An 18866-nucleotide genomic window follows, 5' to 3' on the forward strand; every position below is an offset into this window, starting at 1 on the left:
CACATTAGGTGTGGAGGAATGTGCCTTGTGTTTGCAGGCAATAAAAACAATGCAATATTAATGTCAGCTTTACTCTGCTCTCTGTATCCAGTAATCACTCGCATAAAAGCATTTAGCAGGTATTCACTCAGGCTGTGCAGTATCAACTTCTCAAAGTCACATTTCAAAGTTGAAAATGGCAATACAATCCACTGCGATGTTTACTCTGTTGCAATTAGTCTTGTGGTAGAACAAACGTTTCAGGGGCAGCATGGTGCAGGCTGATAGAGCGTTTCCTCGAGGTTGATACCGCTCATTGAGTAGTGTTATCAAAGCTTCAAGCGACAGTCTAAAGACAACGAGGTCCTACAGGTGCCGCATCAGATATACGACTTTGAGGTCTGTTGGTCATCACATTGAAGACAGTAAATTCTGGCAGTAGGGTATCAGGCTTCCTTTGTCACACGACTGTGACAGAGCAGAATACTTCTTACTGAAGTATACAGAACATTCAGTTACCCACCTTAACAAAACGGGTCATTTTTTTAAAGTTGTCATTCATCTGTTTTGGTTTATTTCCTGTTCAGATGGTCTACAGCATGTCTCTGAAGGACGTAAACATATAAGAAATGTGGTGGAGAGGTACACTGTGGCTCAAGGACAAATCCATTTTGTTGTGGATCAGGATCCAGGGGAGGAGTTTGCCTTTCATCAATGATATTTGATCCTGATTATTATAGTCTAATTATGCCATTAATCTCTGATTACTTTGATCTTTTAATCAGGTCAGACAGGTAAGTAGCAGTAACAATAATGAGTATCCAGGATCAGTGATAAGCAGTGGTGGGCACAGATAACCAAAAAATTAACTTCGATAACAGATAATCAGATAACTGAAAAGTTATCTTCGATAAAGATAAAACGATAAACCACCCAAAAATGTATCGGAAGTTACAGATAACCGATAACAGATAAATTCCAATATTACCTCTGACACATCTACAACTAGTAGTAGAACAAATTTAATAGCTTATAATAATACTAAAAACAACAGACCCAACAATGAGACCACACTTTTCTTTCAACATTTGGCCCCTGCTGGAAGCTCTTGTTTATTCCAGAGCTCCCAGCACAGAGGTACTCCGAGAGCAGCCATAAAGCCAACTCTCTATCAATTACGACACTCCGGTCAGGCGCAGGTCTTGAAAAATAAAGTCATGCTGACTTATGGTTTTGATTATAAATAACATTAATACTGATATAACTCCATTAATGTCAATTATATCATTTGTACAAAGTTAAAATATAACATATATCTTTTAATGTTGAATAATGCACTAATTCTGAGGTTTTGTAACAAACAGATCGCAAAGGATTCTGGGTAAAAGTGCCTCTGCTAAACACTGGCTGAGTCTCTCTTTTTGGAGCGAGGCGAAGGGCTACAAATCCCTCCGTTTGGAGGGGTAGGAGGAGCTTACTGCTGTCTCTGAAAAAACAAACATGGTGCCGAAAGAGCCGCATAAATGAAGCGGATTTCATTACAAATTACGCTGTTTAGAAAGTTATAACTTGCCAAAAAAAACTTTACAGGCAGTTGTCTATCAACGTGTATGCTGCTGGATGCATGTTGCGTATGTTGTCATTCTGAAGAATATCGTAACGTCGCTCGTGCGCTGCGTTATAATGTACATACACACGAACGCTACGATAAGACACTTTTATATCTCACAACGGAGAAAATCATGATAAAGTGTAAGCACGTTAATTTCTATGTTCATAAATCTTTGGATAATATCAATCCCTGCTGTTGGATTTCAAGGTCTGTAACGTGTGTGTATTTTGTAAACAAACGGAGCCCTGAACACACTCATCTAATAAGCTTTCAGGCAGAAAATGAAAAGTTTCATCAATGGGGATACGTTGGAAAATATATACACACACATGTATATGTGTTACACATCACCTGACGTCCTAATAGATAGATATTATTTGTCAAGGAAATTTCTAAAGGAAATAAGGCTGGATGCAAAAAATGGGAGAAATTGAAAAAGAAATAAGATTGTAATTCCATTAAAAAAGTGAAACTTGTATAATGTATACATTCATTGCACACAAAAAAAGCCATTTGCAAAGCCAAAAAGTTGATTTGACAATCATCTGACATAACCAGGGTCAAAATAAATAGAACACTATCTACTGGTTCCCACACGCTTAGTGAACACTACTGACCAGTAGATGGCAGTAGAGGCCTTGAAAACAAAATTCCAGATACAGCAATCCCTGTCTGCTACATTTAAAATGCGTGGAATTTAACAAACGCAAATAAAACAAACATCTATAAATGCAGAGAATATATTCAAGAGAGTTTTAGGCACTAGAGTTTAATGCTGTTGTCTGTGGAGCCTGAACAGAGTGTCTGAAATGCATTTGTCCTGTTGTGATGTACTGAGATTACATCATCCTACCCAAAATGCATTGCGGGTCACAGGATGTGCTCACAAAACCTTAAAAATTAGCACATTACTTTAAAACTAAAACATATATCTGATATTTTCACTTAATAAAAATTCAGACATGACAGTAATTTTAAATAACTTGTCCAAAATGTGTTTGGTTAAAATTTGAACCATAAGTTAAAAATGTATGCCTCTGGATGACTTAGGTGATATCACCAGCCTATTGGTATGGTATTAAAGGAAATGTTTTTTTTTTCTTTTGGGGCTGTTTCTCCTTTGTCTGCAGAGGTTTGAGATGCTTTTTATACAAGCGGCTCTCTTCTGTTTGCAAAGGTTATAGCTGTGCGTCTGTTACAAAACTTTTAATAGGTGAGTGCTAAACTAATTTTAAAAATGCTTGTCGCTGTTCAGCTTTGTTTATTTTGTTTATTGGTTTAAAAGTTATCGGCCAAAGATTAATCGGAAGATAATTGGTCCGATAATGGTTTTTAAAGTTATCTAAAAAGATAATCTGATAAAGAAAACATTATCTTCGATAATTATCTGTTATCGGATTATCGGAAGTGTGCCCACCACTGGTGATAAGTGATCAAAGATAAGATCAAAGATAACAGATTACATCAGAGATCTGCAATCTGGACCAATGGTCAAACTTAGATTCTATAATCAAGTCAGACAGACAAATGGCAATGAACACATAACCTTTCTGGGAATGTTCTTAGACTAGTGACGAGGATCAAAGATTAGAATATCGATCAAAGATTAAGTCACGCCTTTGATCCTGACTCCTTTGATTCTCTAATTATATTAGACAAACAAATGTCAACAAAAAGATAACCTACTTGGTGAGGTTCTAAGATCAAAGATTTCTGATCAGGATCAATGGTCAATGTCCACCCCTTCATCCTCACTCCTATAATTATGTCACACAGACAACAGGCAACAAAAGCAAAATGTTCTCAGTGAGGTAAGATCAAAGATTAGTGATAGGGATCAAAGTTCAGTAATCAGGATCATAGATCTAGGTCCACCCCTTCATCTTTACTCCTATAATTATGACAGACAATTGACAACATGAGCATAACCTCCTTGGTAAGGTTTTGAGATCAATGTAGTTTTGTGATTAGGTTCAAAGATTATTGCTTGGGAGCAAACAGCAGGAGGGAGTTTTTCCTTACCACTGTCACAATTTTGTAACATTACTTTAGTGCAACATATAGCCTACCATAAATATAAAAACAACTTCCATGTGCTCTCCTTAACACTAGGACTAGTGGACCCTATAGGACTACGATAAATTATGCACTTATTACAATATGAACAATTATTAGATATTTATTTGTTTTCATGGACTGTGTGACTATGTTGGTGATGTGACATCAGTCGTTTTTGGCTGCAGTCGACTCCAATTTTAAAAAATATCACAGTAGCAGAGTCATACTCTAATGGTGTTAACAAGATTGTAAAAAGCTCCCAAAGGTGTTTAAAACTATTGAATTTAAAGTGGTCACACCCAAAGAAGAAACATGTCAGTACAATATTCACTGTTTTCCCTACAGTATCATAGACATGGCTGCCCGCTACGCTAACAAGAACCCCCACTAGGTCAGGTGTATTTATTTATGTTTGTTATTAATACCAACGGGAAATAGCACAGATAAAATAACAAAAAAAAAAACTTCAACCGTAGCTTGCGTATGCTGTTAAGCTCAATGTTGCCTACGTGGTTGTTCGGGGGGTTTGGTACGGTTAGGCCTTACCCTTGTGAAGAGCCTTGGGGCAATTTATGTTGTGATTTGGTGCTATATAATTGAACAAACGTCTGGAGTCAGGATCAAAGATCAATGATAAGGGATAAGTATTGGCATCACAGGCCGCCAATCAGTAACGGAGATCAGTGATCAGGATCAAAGGTTTAAAAACAGGAAAAGACCAACAGTGGACCTTGGCAGAGAAATGCACTCTCTGCTAGTTCAAAATGAAATGCTCGTCCAAACCAAAACAGTTCTGAAATCAAAGCTGTGATCGCAGTGCTACACTGCACCGTGACAGACGTGAGCTATGTTAGAACCGCCCAGTCAATGCCAGCGATAAGAAGGTCAACATGACAAGAACACCAATCAGGAAGATAAGCTCGGGTGCTATTGACATGCACGACACAGCTCAGAGGGAAACACACCAAGGTCACACAGCCGCAGCACGTCACGCTATACGTATGTAATCACAGCGCGCAGCACCACGCATCATCACACACATCAGTGACGTCACGTCTGTCATTCATCTTCTTATACCAGGCCAAAATTTACATAATTAATTTGCATAATTAATTCTGCCAATTAGACGAGGTCATTTCACTTGCTGCTTGTTGCAGCGTTCCTAAGAAGCAGGCAAGAAAAATGTTTACAGTGGTTTATTATGTTGTTTAATTGTTATTATCTGGGTAGCAATTAGTAGTGATTATGCTGTAATTGGCTTTTGCATCAACCAGCAGTGTGGATAGAGGACAATCAGAGAGGCACCGCCCCATTGAATGGAAAATAAATGGTGTTAAGATCGATTTCAAGACAGTTTGATGTTTCAATTACAGCAACATATGAAAGGGGTCACTTTTTAAATTAGAATTTTTAGATTTAGATAGTTGTTTTTTGTGCTAAACATCCTAAAAGTCTCAGAATTCTGTAACTGAATGTAGAAACGCCCCTTTGTAGTTTCAAACATGTAATTTGTAATGACTCATTTTAGACTTTGTGACATATGTCACAGAAGTTAAGTTGGGGAGGGTCCAATGGTCCTAACCTCTTTATATTATTTGATGGTGTATATTACAGCCCCAAACTAATTTTAAAGTTCACAAATAAATGTGATACTTTCAAATAGCTAACAAACCAGATCCAGTTTGTGTTTAATTTCCAAAAAGAAAACATGATTCTGTTGACATACACCATTAATCACCTTTAATTGTTCTGGTGTCTATACATCTGTTGAATTGAAAATCAACAAATAATGGTAGTTCACCATAATTAAATTAGGTTTTTTTTAATTGTCACAATTTTGTAACATTACTTTAGTGCAACATATAGCCTACCATAAATATAAAAACAACTTCCATGTGCTCTCCTTAACACTAGGACTAGTGGACCCTATAGGACTAGTGGGAGGTTCCTGACAACTCCTGCTTGAACTGTAACGCTGAGCTTTATTTTTTGTACGACTTAAAGAACCACTATGAACAAAGTTCAAGCTGTGCAAGACTCAGACTAACTACATTCTCTTGGGAAACTCTCCCTTAGTACAATCAGGACATCCAACTGAAGGACCAACAATGCACACAGTCTCCTTTTAGCTGCATGGTGGCTCAGTGGTTAGAACTGTTGTCTTACAGCATGAAGCTTCTGGATTCACTTCCCAGCTAGTTCCTTTCTTTATGGAGTTTACATGTTTTCCCCATGTCTTTGGGAGATGTCAACTATGATGATTTTATCGTAATCATTAAGATTTCAAGACATTGAACAACTTTACGATAAATTATGCACTTATTACAATATGAACAATTATTAGATATTTATTTGTTTTCATGGACTGTGTGACTATGTTGGTGATGTGACATCAGTCGTTTTAGGCTGCAGTCGACTCCAATTTTAAAAAATATCACAGTAGCAGAGTCATACTCTAATGGTGTTAACAAGATTGTAAAAAGCTCCCAAAGGTGTTTAAAACTATTGAATTTAAAGTGGTCACACCCAAAGAAGAAACATGTCAGTACAATATTCACTGTTTTCCCTACAGTATCATAGACATGGCTGCCCGCTACGCTAACAAGAACCCCCACTAGGTCAGGTGTATTTATTTATTTATTTATGTTTGTTATTAATACCAACGGGAAATAGCACAGATAAAATAACAAAAAAAAAACTTCAACCGTAGCTTGCGTATGCTGTTAAGCTCAATGTTATTATAGCATAAACCCAGTTAACCGCTAATGCTACTGCTAACTGTGATAAGCATTTTCTGTATTGTGGGCCATCACTAGTCAATGCTAATGGTTAACATCAACCACTAGTGCATGGTAACATATGCTAAGGTTAACTGTGGTTAGCATTTTCTTTATTGTGGGCTATTAGTGCTCATTGCTAAGTCGCCCTATTGACGTATCCCATAATCCCTTGCACGCCAGAGAGTCGCTGCAGTCAAAGAACATAAAGAATCCACATGATGACAATTGTAAATGAATATTACACTACAAAAATGTAATTTTTTATGCTTTTCGTCATGGTAATAAGAGACTGCTGCATGATACTCTGAAAACTTGCTAAAACAATTATAACAAATAATCCACGTCTGCTACGTTTAATCTGCGTGGAATTTAATAAACGCAAACCAAATTTCAGACATATTATATATATTAGTCTGGAACAAAGAGGACAAACAGTGTTGTAAAGAACAATAATCAAGATGATAAAGAGCAAACTTCACTTTCCCCCAGAACGACATGATCAGGAAGCGAGCGCAGCTCACAGTAGCTCCCATTGAAAATAACGGAGAAACAACCTGTGATTCTCGCATGTTTACATAAAACTAACACAATAACAACGTCTATAAACCCAGAGAATATATTCATGAGAGTTTTAGGCACAATATAAAAATAGATTTATGTTGCGAAGTTAATGCTGTTGTCCGTGTGCAGCGGTTAAAGTGCAGCGTGATCAGAGCGTCTCAATGCAGTTCTCAATGTTACTGAGATCTCACAGCGCAGCGACCTCTCCAAGGTTTTGCGGGATTTGAAACATCAATAGGGCGAATGGTTACTATCAACCACTAACACATGACCACATATGCTAATACTAAAGTACCACTTTAGTTACAACACGTCCCGTTCTTCCAGTGCGACGTTGTTTTCAATTCCTGACATTAATCCATGCAGCCTGTTGGGCATTTGTGACACATAGAACACTACGATTTTGGAATTAAATGCTTGAGAAAAACACACCATCAGCCAAATGTTTTACAGACCTTGATGAGGCAGCAGTTGGTCACCACCTGTTTGGGGTCCACGACATCCACCAGCGGTTCTTTCATGGCCACGTTACGAATGCAGGTCATATCAAAGCCGTAGACGTTCTCCCACCCTGGTGAATAAAGGACTCATGTGACCTTGGAAGTTGGAGTAAGTGTTGAGAAACACCAAAAATGTTTCTGGCTGTAGCTAATAATATTCACATAGACTGAAAGCAATCCAGTTTAATGGAAAAATATAAGTTTTGAAAAGGTGCTCATTTGTAACCCGTCAGTTACCATTGGGAGTTATGAGTTATGACGGGGAAAAAAAATCACTTCATCGCAGGACATTATTTGCAAATTGCGCTCATATGCATATGGAGTACGCTGGAAAATTGCGCACACTTGGCGTAGTCCCTGTGCAGGCTGGTGTGTGATGGTGCGTGGTTGTGTTCTTTGACTTGCTTATAGTAGCGTATGGTTGCTTTAGTCCCTGTCAAACCATTTATTAAAAACGCTGGCATTATTGCAGCTGTCACACCATGATGACCAGCGTGTGCCGACAGCCCCGTTTCCACCGAGTGGTTCGGGTTGGTACGGCACGGTGTGGTGCGGTGCGGGTCAGAAACATTATTTAACATTAACATTATTTTTTTATATTTTATTATTTAACATTATTTTATTTTATTCTTATTTTTTTTTGTCTTTGTGGATCATTTTCATTGCATACAGAATGCTGATGAGTCTGGCTGTGGTAAATGCTGCCGTTAATGAAGTGCTGTGACTCTTTAAACTTTTAAAGCTCTGGTTCTGGTTGGATCAGGTCCGCTGATCAGGTCTGTGATGACCTGAATATTGAAGCGCTGTGATGATTTAAACTTTTAAAGCGCCAGTCAACCACAATCAAGTGAGATCACACCGACAGCAACGGCGCTTTAAAAGTCATCACAACGTTTCAGGACCTGATCGCACAAGTCGTCTGCTGATCGCACCAACAGCGATGGCACTTTTAAAGAGTCACAGTGCTTATTCACAGAGCAGATAAACCACAGAGGGACTTGTTTTAAAATGCTACGTTTCCCACCACGGCAAAAGTATTTTCATACGTTGTTTTCCAAAATCAGGTGCTTTATGTGGATATGTGTCAGTCAGACTCTGATGATGGATTGGACTGAAACGAACAGGTAATATTTACTCCATGTGTGAATGAAACAGTTTGTCTGCATGAAACAGATCGCAAAGTTCAGAGTCCATTTTGTGTGTCCCCCCCCCGCCCCAAAAAAAGGAGAAAATATTGCCATTTAAACTCACAAGCGTCCCGTTTCTTGCCAAAGTACTATATTTGCATTTCTTGCTGCTCACTTGACCAAGGTGGCACTCGGCCCACAGTGACCCACACTACAGTCTGACACTGGCACCCACTTCTGACTCAGTCTAAAGGTCATTGAGGGGCATCTGCCCACAGAGAAAGAAGTTTATGATCAATATTTGGACTTGTCTCAGCAGCTGAGTGTAAACTTCACACTTCCAGATGGAGCTTTGCAACACAGTGAACCAACAGAAAAGTTGCTGGAAAGCTACAGGGCACTGCTGCCATGGAAACGGTGTTTTTAATAACTTGTCATTTTAAAATACAAGATGCTTGGTATGCATTTATTGAGGAAATGTGCCCAGTGTAGATAATCGGAAAATCTTAAATTTGTGTGGAAATAAAAGCTTCACAACAGAGCATTAGCGTTTTCAATGAGGACAGCTGAACTTTTGCAGCATTTTAACTAATGGAGGCTCGTATGTGCGCATACCTATGTCGAAGCACATCAGTGCTGACTGATCTTAAGGCAATATGATGGCATTCATCGTGTTCAATCAAACTTAGACTTTCCAACTTTATAATGTCAGTGGCTTGAGGCACAGGATTGAGTCACATTAAGTTAAATCCAGTGGCATGGACTGTAATCGGTCCATCCATCCCTACCTCATGAAAGTAATGACCTGTTTGCTACAGCCAGGTAAAATATGGGCATTTCCTTGGGCCTTCTACAACCACCAGGTTCCACAACACTGAGGCACCTGCATGCTGGATAATGACCAGGGAAACGTGTCAGATGTCTAAAATGCCAGAGCTGACACTCTCTCACCATGGTAATGATAATCCTCATCTGAGTCTCTTTAAGTAAGATCTCGTTTTAACACAAAGTGATTCCAGCTGTATCCAAGGATCCTCCAAAGCGACTTAGTACCAAAGATATCAAGTTTTCTCCTTCGATCCCTTGTCAGTGTTTTAAGTCTCACAACCATATAGCCAGACAGGAAGCATCAGGACCCTAAACACCTGGACTTTTGCTCTCCTGCAAACCTCCTCTTCACAGGCCTCTCTCTTGTTCTCTTGCTACTGTCGACACTTTCACCACGTACAGATCCACTTCTGATGGCTGACTCCAGGAAGTCAATGAAAGACTTGATCCATGATAATCATAAACTCAGACACTCTGATTCCATGCTCAGCATGAGTGCTGCAATCAGTCTATCTACTGATTCTGCAGAGATCACAGTATACAAAATCGAGATGGGCAAACATTTCCTCTCCAATAAAGGCACCAAAACCATGGAAATTAATTGTCTGTGAAATGTTATTCCTCAAAGTTTAAGAATTGTTTTAGATCATTTTGTTTCCTTCGCAGTGGTCATGACCTCATACATTCATTCGTTCATTTTCTGTCATTTATCCGGGTCTGGATCGTGATGGCAACAGACCAAGAGGCTCATCTCATGCTTCCCATTTCTTGGCCAAGTCCTCAAACTTCCCAGGAGATCCAAAGGTGTTCCCAAGCTATATGGGAAATATAATCCTTCCAGCATGTCCTGGGTCTTCCCCAGGAAATCTTCTCAGTTGGTCATGCCTGGAATGCCTCCCTAGGGAGACGACCAGGGGGTATCCTCACCAGATGTCCAAACCACCTCAACTTGCTTCTTTTGATGCAAACAAGCAGTGACTCTACTCATAGTCTCTCCTGGATAGTTGAGCTTCTCATCCTGTCCTGGAGTGTAAGCCCAGATACCTGATGGGGAATTTTAATTTCCAGCGCGTGTATCCATGACCTTATTCTTTTAGTCATTACCCAAAGTTCATGACCATAGTTGAGGACAGGAGCGTAAATCGACTGGTAAATTGAGAGCCTCATCTTTCGGCTCAGCTCCTTCTTAACCACGATGGTTTGGTATGGTTTCTGTAAAACAGATGCCACCCCAATCCGTGTATTGATCTCACACTCCAACTTACCTTGACTTGTGAACAAGACCCCAAGATACTTAAACTCCTCCACTTGAGGCAGTAACTCTCCCCTGACCCAGAGGAGACAGTTCAGCCTTTTCTGGCAGAGGACCATGGTCTCAGATTTGGAGGTGCTGATTTTTTTTCACTGTCGCTTCACACTCGGCATCAAACGTGCTCAGTGCTGATCAGAGGTCACCGCCTGATAAAGCAAACACAACCACATCATCTGCAAAAAGCAGAGATGCGACTCTGATGTCACTAAAATGGACACCCTCTGGTTCCTGACTGAGCTCATACAATTATGGTCATAACATGTTGGTTTGATGTCTCATTTTAGAGTTTTATTTTGTGTACCTTGCAGGGTTCACAGTGAACCACAGACTTTATGAAAATTTGCGGAAAGTTGCACAGTCGTCCTGAGAAAACGCCTCACCATCCATCACTCCTCCCAGTGTTATCTGCTCCACAGTGGTTGTGTAATGTCTCGGCTGTATGAGGGAGTGTGAGTAGGAGGCCTGTGGAGTCATTGTTCTGTTGTCATACGGGTTGGGCGCTGACTTCGGCACTGTTCTAATATTTTGTGTCCAGCAGCAAAACATCGCCCACATTCCTCCCGGCGGGTTTTATCGAGGGTGACGGCTCACAGATGGAGAGGCTTGTTTACTGATATGATCAATTATCACCCACTGTGTTGTGCCTGAGGAAAAGTTCAAAATCATTTGCACTTCTGAAAAGGTTGTGCAAGAGTGCAGCCACCATTGTGAGAGCAAAATGTGCTGACTGTTGTGTGCTGCGTTTGCAGTGTGGACACATAGTCCTGGTTTTAACAGAGCGCTGCAGTAGGTACAACAGGTGCAGCCAAAAAGGTAAACGCACTCCGACAGAACTTACAATGTATTTTGAAGTCTTTGTACTGCCGGTCCTCTATTGCCACCACGTACAGAGATGCTCGGTCAGGAAACATTAATCCACTCGGCTTCTGTTTGATAGATGAAACAAAGAAATAACCCCAGAAATTAATCCTGGACACATTATAAAAGTCTGTGTTTGACTTTGATTCATACCGAACTGTGAGGGTCTGTGCAACGTACTAGCCACTTGTCTCTGGCGAAGATGACGGTATTGAGCATGGATTCGTAGAAGAGGCAGTAGCCCATCCACTCAGATATGATGATGTCCACGTTCTCAACTGGAAGCTCCACCTCCTCCACCTTGCCTTTAAAAATGGTAATCACTGCAACACATAAGATAAAATTTAAGTCTCCCTATACTGGTTACACATAGAGACATTGTTTCTTAAAGAAACAAGGACAAAACAAGAGCAACCAGAGATTTCTGATATCCACCAATCTCGAGCCGGATCACCTCCAAAATTCAGTGGAATCTTCCATGCCCTAATGTCTCTCTGGGTGTAAATTTGGTGAGAATCTGTGAAGCAGTTTTGATGTCATTCTTCAAAGCATATATAAAGTGAAATCTTTATCCAGAATCCAGATTCAGATCAGGAGCAGCTCCAAAATTTAATGGAATCTTCCATGGCCTAATATGTATCTCTGGTGAAAATTTGATCAGAATCCGTTAAGTAGTTTTGATGTAATCCTTCAAAGCCTATATAAAGTGAAACTTGATGTTGGGAAAGTGTAGGAACACGGACCCACAACAGGGGGCGCAAATGAACGGACAATGGAGGAAGTCAAATAACAACACTTTACTGTTGTGAATAAGCACAACAAACACAGCAGATTACAATAATAGTCAATGAAGTCAATTCACAAAAATGTGTCACGTGGGCAGGCTCGAAGATAAGAGACGTCTGTCCAAAGCAGAACCGGAACCACACTATTTCCTCCGCCACCGAACCCCGGGAATACTGGAGCCGCCAAGTCCCGAACTCCCAGGTGGCCACTGCCTCCGCTTGTCGGATCTGGTACTGCTGGCGAGGAACAAAAACAGATGTGGGTGCGTCTGCACCCAGCAACACATATGGTGGAAAACCACCTCCACCTCTCGTCGGAAAAAAGGAAACAAAATATCTGCTATCCAACACACAAAGTAACAGGTATTCCTGTCAGGAAGACAACAAAGTCGGCTGAGTACGTTACCTCCTCGGTATTGCGATATCTCGGCAAAGAGGTGGAGATGTCGTCTTGCTGATATACCACTGCTGATCAGATGATTGGTGACAGCTGTCGTAGGCGATAAGTGACAGCTGTCACCCCGGCTGCTCCTGTGAGGCGGCAGCGCCCTCTGGTGCCTGGAGCCCGCACTCCAGACAGGGCGCCCTCTGGTGGTGGTGGGCCAGCAGTACCTCCTCTTCAGCGGCCCACACAACACTTGATCCAGAATCCGGAGCTCCTCCAAAATGTATTGGGTTCTTCCACAGTCTAATATTTATCTATGGTGAAAATTTTGTCAAAATCCGTGCAGTAGTTTTGACACAATCCGTTAAGACAGACACACAGACAAATAAATACTGATGATTTTACTATGTCCTTGGTGGACGTAATAAAATTCAATATGGGTTTACAATGAATGACTTATTTAATCTGTGCAATCAGTTATTGCAGTTTTCATATTTGCAAAAAACAAAATTCCTTTTGACCTTGATAAATTGTGTTGCGTGTGCAAACCTCATTTATTTGCAGGTTTCTGATTTTGTGCTCTCGGGCGGACTAACCCCAAATTGCATATTCATGAATGCAAATGTTCTAAATTAACAAAACGCATTATTTTTGGTGCATTTGACAGATGCAATCCTTGTGCACTTAGTAACTCTGCGTACAGGTGTATTTCTGAGCGCAGTGGTGTTGGTGTGTGTGAAAAACTAGTAAATCAGTCCCGTAGTCTATAAACAATAAGGAGGGGACAGGAATTTGAAATTTGCTGCATGAAAATTGAAGCCGTGAATTGGTATTGAAACTACTTTCAAAAAGGATGCTAACATTGTACCAAATACAAATTTACCAAATGATTACTGTGATTCTGGCCAAATTGCTGAAAAATGAAAGTTTTACATTCACAAAATTATCAAGAGTGTTGGCTATTCAAAGGTTTAGCATGGTCATCATAGCAAATATGAGGGCAATCCAATAAGTGGTCACTGAGATCTAGCTCCAGGCAGACAGATGGACACATGAGCAGTTCCCCCACATGCTGTGAGAGGGTCATGATGGCAGTAGAGAAGATTATTAGGGCCAGGCTGCCAACCATTGTTTAACTTGCAGAACAGCACTGCTTGTCCAGGGCAAGAAGGATATCGTGGACACTTCACATCCCATTTAATAAACTGTATTCCCTCCTGCCCTCAGGTAGAAGGTACCATAGCCTGAGGTGCAAAACACACAGATTCAGGAGCAGCTTTTACCCAACGGCCATAAGACAGTTAAATACAAAATACTGAATGTAGGATATAGAATACACTGCAGCATCTGGTACCAACTTTATCCTTGTTGTATCTTCATATGTGCAATATCCCGTGTTCTTTATTTATTTATTGTATGTTGTGTATACACAGATAGAGACAGTTATCGATAGTTTTTTAACCTATTTATGGCTATCACACACCTTAGACTGATATTCTTTGCTTTAGTCTGTGTTTTTATCTATTCGAGCAGTGCATCGATATTTCATTCTGTGACAGCATTTGTGATGTTTTTTGCTGAATGACAATCAGGCTTAAGACTGTATCTGTGCAAAGTGCTGAAATGTGCCTGAATGTGACTTTTAATTGGGTGATGTGATCACGGTGATTTTTAAAAACATGAACCCTCTCTGGATAAACTTTGAGACGTCTGAGTCTGTCACTGAGGAAAATCACATTACCTCCCACCTGATCCAAATCAGTCACTGAGAATGGGAAAGAATGTGGCACAGCGAGTCCACCAGAGCAGGCCCTCCTCAAAAACCGAGTGATCGGTCATGATGGAAAGTGGTGAGGGGAGCCACCAAAACAACAACTCTGTGGCCACAGGTCGAGAGACTGCAGATGCAACAACTTTTGCGTCACCAGCCGCAGCTTCAACATGGAGTGGAACAGAACAGTTGTACTTCTTGCTTCTATTGAATCATTCCATATTTTACATCTCCTGATTGGTGCCACAGTACACACACACACACACACACTCCTCACAACCAGACGTGATTGTCAAACTGTCTTGTGTGTTCTTGCCCTGTTATTCAGAGCATTGTTTCTGTTCTTAGCCTGTCCCACTTTTCTGACCTCAGTTATTTTCCCTGCAGTTTACTTTAATCTGCTGATTGTGGCTAACCTGCAGATTTTTGACGATCAGTCAAGTTTTTTTTTTTTTCCTTCAACCTGTTATGCCTGCTGCTATGCATTTGACTCCTTGATAATTGCCCTTTTTGCTGCATCTTTATTTCATTGGTCTTTTTTAAACATTGCTCTTTGCCCATGATTGATTTTCCCTCCTCCTCCTTAGTTTACACTTAAAACTTACTTTGTGATAATAATTTATTTATAGAACACTTTAAGCCTTCCTTCTTTCTGCTACATTGTACCTCATCCATTGCAACCTTAATGTCATTTGTTGCCCTCTTTCGTTGCACGGCGTGGTGTCGGAGCACTTACCGCTGTCCAGATGGTTGGACTTGATGATCCTCTCTGAGTACTCCGATATACTGGAACATTCAATCTAGCAGAGAAAAAGAAAAAGTAATTTCCCATGTTTTGCAAAGGACCAGTCACTCTGGACTCCATCTCTCAAAGAGGAAAAAAAATTAAAAAAAAGCATTGTGTAGAGTAAAAAACACAGTTTTTTCTGTATGTGGAACTGACTTTGTAACATAACGTTTCCCTCGGGATGAGTTTAGGAACTCAGTGCACACCACAGCCGCTGTTGTTACTTAGCACTGAGGCTTTTAAATTCCGAAAATAAGCAAGATGAACAAATCGGACAACATGTTACTGGATGTGGTTTGGACAAAAAAAAAAATTGTCAGATGGATGCAGACTGCTGACCCACAGCATGGAGAAGTGAACAGTGGATTTAAGCAGGAATCCCTCAGCTTGTGGTGTGTAACATGTAACGTGTGTAACGTAAACATAAGCTTGTGGTGTGTAACATGTCACGCCTCAAAGGAATTTCCGTATGCTATTACACAAAGAGCCATATCACAGACTGTGCACTTCCATGGAGTTGACTGTTCTTTTTGGAGTGTGTTCCTGCACTGAACAGAACCTCTCCTCACGTATGAGGCCCTCTTACTCTGATCACTTTCATTCATATGCATAAAAGCATCAATTGTTGGAGCAAGAGAGGCCTATTCAACAGCATTCACAGGCCAAGTAGTGAAGCATCTCTTCTACTGAGATTCTTTTATGCACGACATGAGATTGCTCTACCCTATGAGTGGCTATTGGAAAACCATGTGAACCAATTTCTGATTGGACACTCACATTGTGCATGTGATCACACAGCTTCTATGAGGTCTACAAACATGAAGGAGGGCTTGTTCGAAAGTCCGCGGAGTTTACTTTTTGGCAAAAAAGTAAGTTTTTATCTAATATCATTAAAAGGTTATGTATAATTAAGTAAAACTTGTATTCAGTCGTTGTATACGATGGGGACGGCCCACCGGGTTTAAGAAGCTCCTAAGCTGCCAAACTGGTACGAGTAGAGAGAAGGACTTTTAAGAAGCCTAAGTGTGTCTTAAGCAGAGAAATGACAATAAAGACAGAGAGAAAACAGATATTCTTGTATGTGGGATGGACAATGAGTCAGTAACACGCTACCAGCTTGATACATGTAATTATTTTATGTTAATTTACTGTCTTAATGTATTTATATATTGTTTAAGTTCTTGTTATTATATACACACTGTTAATATCATCATTATTTTTATTATTATCATCTCTATCATCATCATCATTATTATTATTATTATTGCAGCTGCTCTGCTCTGTCAGCCTGATCCCATCAGATCTCAGAAGCTAAGCAGAGCAAGATCTGGTTAGTACTTGGATGGGGGACCTCTTTGGACCACCAGCGGCTGTGTGTGTTTCTCCAGGTAAAACTGGAGTTGCGTCAGGAAGGGCATCCGGCGTAAAACTTCATTATCATTCAATATCATTTTCTTTTATTATTGCATCTATTTTAGTTTGATTTTAAATGGACCACAATGGACATAATTTTCATTTTCATGTGTCATGCATGTATTTTTGTAACGTATTTACAATTTTATTATCTACTCATAATGATCGTACTAAAAACTCACGCACACATGCTTTTAATATACAAGGTCTTGTTGTGTGGGCCGCCAGAAGAGGAGGTACTGCTGGCCCACCACCAGAGGGCGCCCTGCCTGAAGTGCGGGCTTCAGGCACGAGAGGGCGCTGCCGCCATGGACACAGCCGGGGGGTGACAGCTGTCAAGAGGTAATGAGCGACAGCTGTCACCCATCTACTCAACATCATCTCACTCCATAAAGACCAGACGTCATCTCCACCTCGTTGCCGAGATATCATACTTCATAGGAGGTACTACTCTCAGCCTTTTTTGAGATTTATAATCTGGGATTGTGAGTGTTGCAGGAGAACCGGTCGTTTTGGTGGAGGCTGTGCATGAACGGCGCTTCTTTTCCTCTGAGACCACTGCAACGTGTTGAGTGAGAGTGGAGGTGGCAGTCCCACCGTTGTTTTACTGGGTGTACACACACCACACTTGACTGTCTTTGTTCTTCGCCAGCAGTACCAATCCGACAGTCGGGGACGGTGATCACCTGGGAATTCGGGACTTGGCGGCTCCAGTATTCACCAGGTTCTGGGGCGGCGGAAATCGTGTGGTTCCGGCTCTTCTCAGGACAGACGTCTTCTATCCTCGAGCCTGCCCACACGTCACCTCTGTGTATTGACTGTTATGATATTCTGGGATTGTCTGTATGTTCGTTGTGCACATTCACAACATTAAATTGTTATATTTTGGCTCATCTATTGACCGTTCATTTGCGCCCCCTGTTGTGGGTCCGTGTCACTACACTTTCCCAACAGGTCTGTTAGAAAAGTATTGGACCTCTTTATTTTTTGCAAAAACCTGATGGATTTGAATCACGTGTGCTTGCATGAGTCAACCTTGAACCTTCGTGCGCATGCATGAATTTTTTCACGTCTGTTGATTGCGTCATTTGCTGGTAAGAGGCCTTTGTGTGAGGATAGGTGTAGTCTCTTGTCGTTTTTTCTTTGCAAGGAAATATCAGAACGACTGGAGCAGCGCGACTACATCAAATTTTGCCAGAAACTGGGCAACAGCCAGGTGGAAACCATTCAGATTATTCAGACGGCTTTCGGTGACGATCCTATGGGCATCACACAGTTTAAGGAGCGGTACAACCAGTTTAAAGACGGCTGCACAACGGTGGAGAGCGAGCCACGCTCTGGTCGGCCATCAACACGCTGAAATGACCAGATCATTTCCAAAGTGAACACTGTGGTGATGTGGGACCGTCGTGTGACTATCCAAGAAATTGTGGAAGAGGTGGACATCAGCACTTTTTCGGCACATTCCACTGTGACAGAGATTTGCCATGAAAAGAGTTGCAGCGAAATTCATGGCCGATGGCTTGGGCACGAAGCTGACGTAGTAAAAGCGCCACCGTGTTGAAGTCTCACAGGACATGTTGTGACATGCTCACCTCTTCTACAATTTCTCGGATAGTCACACAACTGAAAGCCACCGAAAGCCGTCTGAATCTTCCAAATGGTGGAAGAGAATTTCGCCACCACTCTTTCATGGCAAAATCTTCTGTCACAGTGGAATGTGCTGAAAAAGTGCTGATGTCCACCTCTTCCGCAATTTCTCAGATAGTCACAACGATGGTCCCCACATCACCACAGCGTTCACTTTGGAAATGATCTGGTCATTTCAGCATGTTGATGGCCGACCGGAGCGCGGCTCGCTTTCCACCATTGTGCATTCTTTAAACCGGTTGTACCGCTCCTTAATCTGTGTGATGCCCATAGGATCGTCACCGAAAGCCGTCTGAATAATCCGAATGGTTTCCACCTGGCTGTCACCCAGTTTATGGCCAAATTTGATGCAGTCGCGCTGCTCCAGTCATTCCGCCATTTCCTTGCAAAGAAAAAACGATGAGAGACTCCACCCATCCTCACACAAAGGCTGCTTACCAGCAAATGACGCAATCAACAG

At 41.1% G+C, this 18866-nt stretch overlaps 1 protein-coding gene across 2 annotated transcripts in view; it reads right to left on the reverse strand.

Moving 5' to 3' along the window:
- LOC117516171 (protein arginine N-methyltransferase 8-B) overlaps nt 1-18866 on the reverse strand; it is a 79697-nt gene that overhangs the window by 23365 nt on the left and 37466 nt on the right. For both annotated transcript variants that reach the window (XM_034177073.1, XM_034177072.1), the window contains exons 4-7: nt 15293-15356; nt 11796-11938; nt 11596-11683; nt 7446-7561 (exon numbers count right to left, since the gene is read on the reverse strand). In XM_034177073.1, coding sequence (XP_034032964.1) covers nt 7446-7561; nt 11596-11683; nt 11796-11938; nt 15293-15356 — 411 coding nt within the window. The remainder of the gene's footprint in view (nt 1-7445; nt 7562-11595; nt 11684-11795; nt 11939-15292; nt 15357-18866) is intronic.

This window comes from Thalassophryne amazonica, chromosome 8 (assembly GCF_902500255.1).
Source record: "Thalassophryne amazonica chromosome 8, fThaAma1.1, whole genome shotgun sequence".
In the NCBI taxonomy this organism is placed as follows: Eukaryota; Metazoa; Chordata; class Actinopteri; order Batrachoidiformes; family Batrachoididae; genus Thalassophryne; species Thalassophryne amazonica.